Raw genomic sequence first — 11,720 nt, 5'->3', positions numbered from 1 at the left:
ACGCTCCACCATTCAAATACCGCTCCGCGCGCGCTCATTGGTTACAACTTCAGAGGATGCACTGCCTCTATTGGCTGGCGATAATCACTGGAATGCGTTGTCTAGGAAACAGTGATCGCCAACATTGTTCGCAGAGCGTTCGAATTATTTTTCTCGTCTCTGTTCTGTCGTACACGTAATTTGCATGTGTATAAATTATAATCATTTTTAAATTTCACATTTGTTTCGCAAAAAAAATACAAAATTACAAACATAAAGTACTATCGCGAGACGTTGAGAAGATATGGCTATTTAACAAAGTGCATTCTGGGAATCGTAGTAGTTGTACCTTAGGTGCTGGCATCTACTCAACACATCAAAGGTAGTTAGTGTTAGTTATTAAAGATAGTTGGTTTACTATTTTCCAATCTATTATGATGTCTCCCCTCCTCCTCCTCCAGCGGGCAGAGATATTTATTACACAAATGCACGGTTCAAGTTCACCTCTTTCAGCATATAGGGCGGTATTTTCCAGTGAAAACTGCAGGACATTTTCACCATCCAGAGGAATAAGGGACTCCTCGTTTAGCATTGAGGGGTGGACTGAACCGCCCAGCTCAACAGTCAGGTACACACATTCGATCTTCTAGGGATATGCAAATAGAAAGTTTTCATAAATACCACTGGCTGTCATGAAGGACCTTGGTTTCATTTGACTGCTATGGGAAGTTACGTTGCAAAGCCCCTCCCAACACATGCAGTTGTTTTTTTTTTCTGACTGTAGTCCATACACACCCAACCCTTATACAGTGAAACCAATGCCAAAAGGACTGGACATTTGAGACTGCTTATTGTAGATGCTGCAGTCAGCCACCTGAAATGAGCAAAACGTGTGTTCTGGGGTTTACTGGTAATCTGCTTGTTGTGTGTTATATCAAAATACAGGTTTTACTGGAGGCCAGTTCTAGTGTGCTGCCAGTGAGACATTTATTTATTAAAGAATGAGAAGAATTAACTATTTTGTTTCAAGCACTTGAACTTGGCAAGATGCTGTACACAAGCTTCATTTTAACAAAACCATACTACCACCAGTACAATTTTATTTTGCTTCAGGTTTTTGGTATTTCTGGATTCATTTTCTCAACCAAATGGATTGTTTTGGGCATTTATGAACAAATATATTAGTATTCATTCAAGCTGGTATACATTAAATTTGACAATCTCCTTATATATTTTGATTTTCAAAAAAGATCATTTGGCTTCCATATTTAGTGCGAGTACAAAAGTAAAGCATTTGGGAGTTAGAGGGGGAGCCATTACTGCTGTGCATTTCAAACCAGCTGGCAGGGCATGTTTCATAACGAAATTCAAACCTACTGCAGAACTGCATATGCCATGATGGAAAAAAGCAATATCTGCACAAACATTGCTTACTTAGAGGCGTTGAAAAATAAAAACCAGAAAGCAACCCAACTTTCTTGAAAGAAGAACTAGGACTGCTTTTAAGTGTGCTACATGACTCACCACATCACCCAAAATCAAATCCCCACTGTACTGTTCTACAGTTACAAATATTTTTTACTGAGGTACACAGATGGTAAATGTTTTTGAAAATGAGACACAGATTATCAGGAGTAATTTCTTATTGATTTAGTCAATATTTTTCTTTCTGATAGTTTACAATTTTAAGGTGTGGGTGGAATGATGTTTGTAGTACAGTAGAATCCTGTTATCTCAGTGTTTTTGCCAGCATTCATATTCAGCTAATTAAATTATTCAACTAACATTGAATTGATTGAGGCATTGGAAATGCTGTTAAACAAACTGTCTACACCATGTTGTACTAAATGGAGAGTTGCACTTCTCTCTCTTGGAATGTGTGTATACTAAATAGACTTGAGAACGGAATCATTGCTCACAGTTGTGCAAAACCACATCTTAGGAGAATAAATGGATATAAAGTAGAAGCATTCCCATTGCTCATGGTGCCCAAGAAGATAATTCAGGTAAACAAGATGCTTGCATTTAAGTGTCTTGTATCCCATTACCTGAGCTTGACTAAAACAGAAAACTCTGTATCCTAAAACAAGTAAGACTAAAGTGTGATGTTAAATATCCATCATGAAAACACAAGAGTGACACAAAGCAGACAGAGACAAGTAAGAGTTACTTAACTTTATTTCTTTTTTATTTTATTTTAAACTAATATAAATCCCTTGGAAATGCATCCTGGGGCCATTAAAAGTCTATGAATGCATGGATACCTGCCATTAGTACTCCATTCCAACACTCCATTTATAATGTTACAATTTCAAAAATTCTGCAATCCTAGCGGAAATACATTACCTTGACGCACTTTTTTTTTTCCTTTCACAGGTCTCTTGACAGTCTCTTTTTTTCACCTTTATGTGCAAGTATATGCAATTTAGCTAGTTGAGATTAATATTAGTGTTTAAGAGTTGTTCACGGCAGCAAATGTGTTTGTTGCAACATTACAGAGACAAAAGGTAAATTTATGACAACCAGTACTAAAAGAAAAAAATATATATACACAATCTATGCAGACCAGTCAAGCCAGCAGGAGCAGTGAACATGTCTTAGCTGTGTTTGCCAGACAAACCATGCAAAGTATAGCTGCAATTAAGTTGTTTATGTTTACAAGAAGATTACAGGTCGAAATGTAATCTGCCCACGCCCAATTGAAAAAAATCAAAAATCACAGCTTCTGAAACCAAGCAGGGAAACGTCTGAGCAGTGGTCCTAACAGCTATTTGATAGGATCAACTCTGCCTGCATCCCACTGCTCAACTACGTGCCTATCAGTTAAAAGAACAGTCAAAATACATAATTATTTGACATTCATATATTGTGTTAAATTTAGCATGGAAAGTGAACATTTAAATAAAGGTGTGTGAAGAAAGGGAAATGACTTTTGTATGCATTTCCTAATTACTGTTTACAACTGATGGTTCAGTCTTTTCCCCACTAGGCTGACACTGAATGACACCGTCTACCAAATTTAATACAGCAGCTGTTCTTCCTAATGAAAAAATCTCTTGATTTATATTTCCTTTACTAGTTGATCACAATCGCTATACATAAAACTAATATACAATGATCAATTAAATTAATCCTGTAAGGTTAGTAATGGATGTTGACATTCTATTCCAGTAAAGCAAGGCATTTTGTAAAAAATAAAATAAAAATCTTAAAAACAAATGCTACCTTTCTAGAGCAGTTATTCTTGCCTGCAAGTCTGAGGACGTGAAGCCCATTATATGTGCAAATAAATGCATTACACAGAACCATGCAAAAATAAAAATGACACAGAATAAAACAATTAAAAGCTACATAAAAAAGCTTTATAAATACAATAAAATTTTAAATCTATACTGAATGTAGTTCTAGCATTAACGGTACTATGTGACTTAGCTGGCACTCTAGGTTCAATGCTTTTTTTGTTGTTTTATTTTTGAATCTGCGCAGGTAATTCATGCCATCTTTGGTTGATTACAGTACTGAGAAAAACAAAAATGAAAGTTCTTGAAAATAGCATCAACTTTCAGCCGAGAGCTGGGCCTCGATATCCACTCTGCAAATGGGACATTTCTTATTGGTGGTGAGCCACTGATCGACACACAGTTGGTGGAAAAGGTGCATACAGGGAAGGCGTCTGTAAAGAAGAAAAAAAAAAAAAAGTAAATTAACCTGTGTTTTTACTGATGTGTCATTTCATGTTTAAACACTAGAGGGCACAAGATCTTATTCATTCCATGAACAGCCAAGATCTTTAAACAGTGCATGCATTGTATTTCTCTGTATTGGTCCAATTATTATTATTATTATTATTTTTTGGAGATCCTTTGCTCCACCTCATTTGACCAAACATTTACTTTGAATTTATCGTTAGCTTTTTAACACACTGTTCCCCATTACAGCTGGGGAAAAAGGATGCATGTTAACTCCAGATGAGGCCGAACAAAGCTCCTAGGGTTTACCTGACATCCTCTCCTTCCTCGAGCATAGAAAGACAGATGGTACATTTCTCTTCAGTGTCTTCTTCTACTCCCTCGTCGTCGTCCTGTTTACCGTGCAGCTTTCTCTGCAGAAAAAATAAAACCTACTTGTATTAAATTGGATGTCTATTAAGTTTACAGCTCCTTTAAACTGCACAAAAAAAACCAAACGGACAAACGGACTGTTATTTTAATGAACGGTCTGCTTATAAAGCTACAGTAGTCTCAGCAGCAGCATTAGGGGTGTCTGCACCTTTTGTAGGAATGATTTGAGGCTTGAAAATAAGTTTTAACATCTATGAATAATGCACTGCATCTATTAAATGTGATATTTATAAAATAGTACATATATTTAAAAGCCATTACTCACTGTGGAATGCTACACCTCCCCCACAATAAAAGTATCACATAAATGCTTGTTTATACGGTGTTCTTGCAGTAGACAAATGCATGCACAAGGGTATCTGTCTCCCACAGAGTAATATATCAATATGATGTACTACAAGGATGTATTTCTATATAACATTCCATCTTCTGGCTTTATTGTAATTAACTGACTTTCAAACAGGTACACTGGAGTAAAAAAAAAAGAAAAACAGCAAATTAAAACTACCTAACCTATTTCAACAAAGCATTGATCATGGGCCATACAAAGGTTTGTGTGTTAAATATCCAGGCTACCCGTTTGACGTCCGTTCCAGCAGTTCTCACCTTTTTGTACTTGTGTGGATAAGTGCACCTCTCAATAGTTCCCTGAGAGGCACCCCGATTGACATTTCCTAATCTCTCTTCTAAATGAAGCAGATCCTACGGGAAGAAGAAGACAGACGTGTGAGACTGACAGAGACCGAACCATTCTTAACATGTGCTAATCTACTGGCACTGCAGCTGCAACAATGCAAAGTAAATCAGGGATTGAAGGAGTTAAATGGCTAAATAAATGCACCAAGGACTTTGCCTTTTGGCATCTCTAAGCTGCTATAACATTGCGAAAGAAAATACCCACCCCTTCCCCAGCAGTCTACCATGATGGATTTTATTGATTTTTAATGAAGCCTAGCGTCAGTACAAAAAGTCAGATTAATAGCAAAACGTGTTATCAGTACTTACTAACTTCTTATACGTACCTCATATGTTCGGCCAAATCCAGTCATTCTTGATGAAATATACCGAATGTGTGGGTAGGTTACTTCTGACATACCGGTATGCTGTAAAAAGGCAAATGCATTTAATTCAAGTAAAATCACATCCTTTCTAATTTAGAAATCCTAGAAACAATGCTTTCTTCCCCAAGACCCCCACATTGCAGGTTGTCATTCATCCCCAATATAAATTGATCTTTAACAAGGTAATGTTAACCTTTATCTACAATCAGCGCTATAGATAAGGTTTTGGGTCACCGAGTAAATTAGCCAGTGAGTAAAACGCAACTTTACCTTGAAGTCATGAGTACTTTCAATAAACAACTGTACATACTTTAATGCTAACTTATGGGTTATGCATTAACTACAGCCTTACATTTTAACCAATGCTACTTTGAACTACTGTATACAAACAAATTATTCTTATTTGCTTATTGACCACAAACAATATGGCTGTGAATCAAATAAAACAGAAAGAAATTATTTTGTTTTATTCCAACGCTGCAGATGGGATATACTTAACAAAAAGGCCTGCATGCACATACCATATATATTTCTGAGTGGATCAACTATACTTTTTTTATTGAAAACTCAAGACTTATTGGTCATGTGTTTCTTGCAATTCCCATGTGAGGCTACTGCATACAGTATATTTACAATTGACCATTGAGACGCCGGGAACCAACGACGTACAAGAAGCTTGATAACATGCGAACTCAAGCTGTGCTGCAAAGTTGCTCTGTGTATTCGTTACTCATTCAATTGAAATATCATTTGTAATTCACTGTGTTTCAATCCCTAAAACACCCTTCTGCAGCTTATCTGAAGCGCTGCCTACAATGACCTTTTATTTGTATTAGTTCATTCAACGAAAGAAAAATCATTTGTATTCACTGTATATACTACTACAGCAATTTCAGTGTGGTAGTACAAACTAAAGCCTGAGCTCAATCCAATAACAAAAAACACAGCATATTTGGACTTACCATAAATGGAACAATAGGGAAATGATGAAGTCGAGGAGGGGCGTGGTAATGTGGCAGGTGAGGATGCAAATGGCCTGGTGGATAAGGAGCTACAGTCACTCCAGCTTCAATCCCCAGTTCCCTAGAAAGAAAGAAAACAATCCAAGTTAAAAAACAAACAAATATAATTCTGTAAACAGATGACATGCTGCATGGTCATGTATCCTCCACAGAAAGTTGTACCACTACTCATTTTGAACTTTACGAGCCATTACAGTGGAAGCTCAGAATGGAAACAAAAGCCATCAGGAATCCCAATGAACAGCACTAACCAGGCTCTCTGGTCCGGTTGTCGTGGGTGGGAGGACATAGTCTGCGGAACATGAATATGGTGCCCATGCCCGTAGTTAGGGTGCATTCTATGAGGGTGTGGTGGAGGACGCTCGTGTGCTCGTCTAATTGGAGAAAGCACACATACAAAAGGTTAGTTAAACACGGACTACATACATGGATTTATGAACACTGTACTATTGAAGGGAAAGCTGATCTATTTCCTGCAAACTAGAAAAATCCCTTCCACCCCCTCAAACAGGAAGGAGACCAGAAATTTGCAGCCATCTGTCCTGGCATCACTTTTTAGTTGCTATGCATGATATATTTTATATATATATATATATATATATATATATATATATATATATATATTTTTTTTTTTTAGAAATAAAAATGTAGGACTCTAACCATTACACGGTCAACCAGTCCTTTTCTGCGCTACATATACATTTGCAATCCTTTGTGCCTGTTATAGATGAATTTTCCCACAATATGAAATTAATCTACCTTTATAATTGCTGTGAATTACATCAGACCAGAATCTCTTATGGAGCAAAGTTCAGGACGAAGCACATGAACGTTACAAAAGCTATCTCCCTAAAGCAATGACAGGAAGAATGTGGACTTACGTTGGGTGCTGCATCATGCGTCTCCGCTGGACTTCCATCCTCTGCAACATCTCGTGCTGGTGAAGTCTCTGTACGGAGGGACCCATGTGATGTGCAAGGGGCTGGTGCTCATGGGGTATGTGCTGTGGTATAGGTGCTGCAGAACTGGGGAGGTGGTGGGAGGGAAGGGTGGGGGGCGGTGCTGGTGGCACAGAGTGGCTCGGTGTGTGAGAGGGGAGCTGGGGGTGAAAGGGGTGCACAGGGTGAGGAATAACATACTCAGTCTGTGGTGGGGGCTGTGGTGGGAGTGGGGGATTTCCATGTGAGTGAGGGCAGGAGGAAGAAGTTTGGTGGTGAAGTGATCGTGCCAGCGGGCCATCTATACAACAAACAAAAAGATTAGCGTTAGTTTAAAAGGCCGGTTCAGATCTAAGAAGCTTCTGCAGCAAAATGGGTTTTATAAGAATAGCTGCAGAAGGACCATGAGATCCTCTTGCACAGGCACCTTTACAGATTAAGAGATTCGATTAAAATTGCCACTTTACAATTATTTTAAAATCCAATCACTGCACAGAAATGTCTGAACCAGCCCCAGCATTACACAATACTTCTGCAGCTGTTTAAGCCAATGCATACCAGTGACGTTTTTATTTTACTACTTAAAAGCTTAATCGTTACTATAAAAGAGTTAAAAAAGACCAATACTATTTTCAGTTTAAATAAATAAAAATGATCAAATTCTACTAAGCAGTCAGCAGACCAGCATAACCCACTTTGGCATATAGGCCATGAAAATATGCTGAGCTTATGCATTTTCATAACAGAACAGTTCCCTGGCGTGTTACTATAGATCTGAACAGAGACATTGAAAAAACCTGACTGACAAACTAAACAGCAGTGAATAAAGATGCCAATTGTAACACTCATCACAATCCATTTGTGTTGAATTTTCTGAAGACAGACACTGCTGCTACTACACTTAGAAACTTAATTATACAAATGTTTATATATATATATATATATATATATATATATATATATATATATATATATATATACACACACACACACACACAAGACATTTAGCGGAGGGTTTAGTTATATTTCCTGACATCTGACCACCTTATTATAACGCGACTGTTTTCATGTCGGTGAGCCCATGCCTTGTAGATAGGTTTGCAAATGTTCCAATGGTGTGTACAACTAACTGACAGTATGTCTCTGTGCTACTCTGCGTACTGTATTATTTATTTTCACATCAAATAAAAATGTATACAATTTTAACATCAGCAAAAAACATATTGTAGTTAAAAGGTCGTTAACTATTTAAATGCATTCAGGAAATGTCATCTAACTGTGACAGAGAATTATTTAAGGTCAACGAATATATCATGGCAGGTAACAGGTTTGACAAATACTGAGGTCTATTCAAAACGACAGCACACTTACAACATATTGCAGAGAATGGCAGTAGATTTGTATGATGCACATTTCACATTGATCCAGAAAGTTTCAACAATCCATTTCGATCTAGTTATATTCTTATTATTCACAGTAACAAATAATAAAGCATGGTTATATTCGTAGTTACAATTCACCAATGAATGTAAGAACATAATTTAAACAAAAACATTGGCCAACGCTTCCAGAACAATTCATATAACAATGTACTACATCATAGATTTAAAACACACCCGTAAACAAGATGAGACGGTTTACTGCAAAAAGTATAGAACTGGTTTATGACGATACAAAGAAATCTTCACTGAAACCTTTGTGCAGATCGGCCTACAAGGATAGCACCGGTATTTTCCTGGTATTGTCTACTCGAATCCATTTTGAATACGGGCATTATATTTATATTATATATATATATATATATATATATATATATATATATATATATATATATATATATATATATATATATATATAATCTCCAGCTTGCAAAATCGATTGCTGTAACAGCATCACAGTAACAAAATAACACACAACGAACTTAAAACAATTCAACTATAGTACAAGGTTTCCCTACTGCTTACCGTCCAAAATAAACTAAGTAATTCAAAAAGCGAATAATTCCACATACGTGGTACGTTAATAATTTAAAAAAAAAACCGCGCTGGATGCTACAAATTAAACCAGGATACCGCAGTAAAGCCACCACGGGACACAACACACAAACTTTCTTAAAGCACTTTAATAATAACAAATACACTACCTATGTATATTTCATAGCCGCAAAAAGGGTAGTACATGCCGGCCAAATCCACTGAAGTCATGTTTGAAAGTGTAAATGCGCTGGATCTTAGCGATATTTTAGTTAATTTGAGTAGCAGACCACCTCAAAACAAAAAACATTTTGGGCAAAACCAGCCCCAGAAATCCAATCAAATCTGGCAACGCTGAGGACGTGAAAAGAAAAAAAGACCAATCGGAAAAAGCGACGTTCAGCTGCACGCATCTCCCGGCCCCAGGGGAGGTGGGGCTTGTAGAGGGATAACAGTTAATTAGCATAAAGCGTCCAGCCAGCATATCGCACCCCGCGGCCAAAAGGAGAAAGGGCTAGATGTGGAGAACAAAGACTACACCACCATTGTGTTCTTGTTTTTTTTTTTTTTAAATCATGTAGTTTTGATGATAGCTTCTGTTAATGCTCCCTTTAAAAAAAAAAAAAAAAAAAAAGAGATAAACTGTTTTCATCTGAGTGTCCAACAACCACATTGCTTGATACAAACCACCCCAAACAGAATGTATAGAATGACTAAATACAAAGCATTTCTGTTTCTTCTGCTTTTTCAATAATACAGCTGCTTTTTAGTGGCCCAAACTCATAAGCTCAGGGACTACTGAGAAATATTGCAAAATATAATGGTGAAATGCGAGACTTGCACAGGTGTAATGGGCAAAATCCTTACCCACAGATTTAAGAAAACGGAAGTACTAGGGAAGTTATTTATTTATTAGTGAAAAAAGGCCTGGCAGGTCTACAAAGCATTGTTAAAGAATGGTGTGTCTAGTTATTTACTTTGTTTATTAGAAAACACAAATATGGCTCTTCTTGGTGTTATACGGTTATTCAATAAGTAAATAATGCAGTATTTCATTTTTTTTTTAATTTAGTGTGTCCAATTATAAATTTTCCATCAGATTTTCTCCCAATTTGGAATGCCCAATCGCTTCTCTCCTCACCGCAGCAATTCCCCACATGGCTCAGGAGACCAGTGATTCAGTGGGCGTCCTCCAATCCCACAACCAAGCCAGCTTTCTTTTTCACCCAGGAACTCCAGAGCCGATGTCAGTGAGCCACCGACCTCAGCCCAGCCCTGCAGGTGTCTGCTCTGAGCTCACTGGGTGCCTGGCCAGCAGGGTTCTCTGTAGAGTGATGAGGTGAAACAGTCCCTGCCTGTTTTCCCTCCCTAACCCATGGGAGCGCCTGGGGTCAATGTGACGCTCCCGTCGGAGTCCCCAGTGAAGACTGGCCTACTTCACACAGCCAGGACGTGAACCTGCGCTGTGCGACTCACGCTGCGCACCACGCGGCTGCGCTTCTACCAGGAGAGCCCCTCGGGGATCCCCTAACACAGTATCTTACACCGATTCTGTTAAACCAGGCGCTAGACCAAAATGACCACAACTTTGAGGCAGCTTGCCAAATATATATAATCTGTAGTCATTTCACCAAAACCCTGAAATGTAGTCATTTGGTTACATGCCTGGCTTGACAGATCAGCTAACATATACACAGTAGGTATCATTGTGGCCTACGCTACAATATGTTCATGTTATTTAAACTTGGCTAGCACAGGCTGTATTAATTACTACACAAGCTGCATTTAGATAATGTATCTATTAATATCCATATTCTTTCTTTTACTATTCCCATTTACTCAATGTGTTCTCATTGACTTGCAAGCTGTTTTTTCTTGGCGATTCCTCATATGTGTCTCTGGCTGGCATCCCAGGGGTTGAGTGGCATATATACCTGTGCTAGAAAAGCTTATGAATATGAATTTATTGCAATCGAAATAGAGCATACAGTCCTCCTAGAAACATGTGTGAGCCAAGTTTGAATTTGGAAGGGGTACTTACATGTGGGGTGCATATAATGTCTACAGGAGGAGAGCTGGGGCTGGGGCTGGAGCTGGGGCTGGGGTTGGGGCTGGGCGACCATGGCTGATCCATAGCTGTCCACGGTCACTTGTTGGATGGGCCCAGCAGTGTTCTGAGGACCAAAAGCTGTAGTTCTTGACGAGGAGCCAGGGCAGCAAGGATCAAAGGCAGAGGTTCCATGGAAACTGCTGCTCCCGTGGCTTCTGTAGCCATTGTTGCTTAGATCCACAGGCAGGGTCTGCTAAAATACATATATAGATTTAAAATAAAATATTTAAAACACATTTTGTTGTACATTGATTTCCTGGAACTCTAACCAAAAGAGGAATTAAAAAAAAATAGATGAATAGTTACCAACATTGGCATATCATCTATATATTCCAATGTTGGGAACGCCCGTAGATTGGGAGTATTTTATGGGCAGTATATTACTTAGGAGTAACAATTAATCAAAACCAAATGTAATATCCAAATAAAAAGCTAAAGCACATCCCTGTTAATCTGGTGCTGATGTCACAGAAAAAGCCCAAATACTGTATTGCCTAGCAAACTGTGGATGAGCAG

General features: G+C 38.1%; 1 protein-coding gene across 7 annotated transcripts in view; it reads right to left on the bottom strand.

Annotated features, from left to right (window-relative positions):
- Positions 1 to 2,139: 2,139 nt before the first annotated feature.
- LOC117428242 (E3 ubiquitin-protein ligase Arkadia) overlaps positions 2,140 to 11,720 on the bottom strand; it is a 44,467-nt gene continuing 34,886 nt past the window's right edge. For 2 of the 7 annotated variants that reach the window (XM_058998778.1, XM_058998781.1), the window contains 8 exons: positions 11,136 to 11,397; positions 7,065 to 7,422; positions 6,435 to 6,557; positions 6,124 to 6,244; positions 5,123 to 5,203; positions 4,707 to 4,802; positions 3,978 to 4,099; positions 2,140 to 3,652 (listed from right to left, as the gene is read on the bottom strand). In XM_058998778.1, the coding sequence (XP_058854761.1) occupies positions 3,535 to 3,652; positions 3,978 to 4,099; positions 4,707 to 4,802; positions 5,123 to 5,203; positions 6,124 to 6,244; positions 6,435 to 6,557; positions 7,065 to 7,422; positions 11,136 to 11,397 (1,281 nt within the window). In that variant the 3' untranslated portion in view covers positions 2,140 to 3,534. The remainder of the gene's footprint in view (positions 3,653 to 3,977; positions 4,100 to 4,706; positions 4,803 to 5,122; positions 5,204 to 6,123; positions 6,245 to 6,434; positions 6,558 to 7,064; positions 7,423 to 11,135; positions 11,398 to 11,720) is intronic. The other 5 variants (XM_034902022.2, XM_058998783.1, XM_058998779.1 and 2 more) reach the window with 3 other exon arrangements.

Source organism: Acipenser ruthenus, chromosome 24 (genome assembly GCF_902713425.1).
Source record: "Acipenser ruthenus chromosome 24, fAciRut3.2 maternal haplotype, whole genome shotgun sequence".
Classification (NCBI taxonomy): Eukaryota; Metazoa; Chordata; class Actinopteri; order Acipenseriformes; family Acipenseridae; genus Acipenser; species Acipenser ruthenus.
This window is presented reverse-complemented; position numbering and strand designations above follow the sequence as displayed.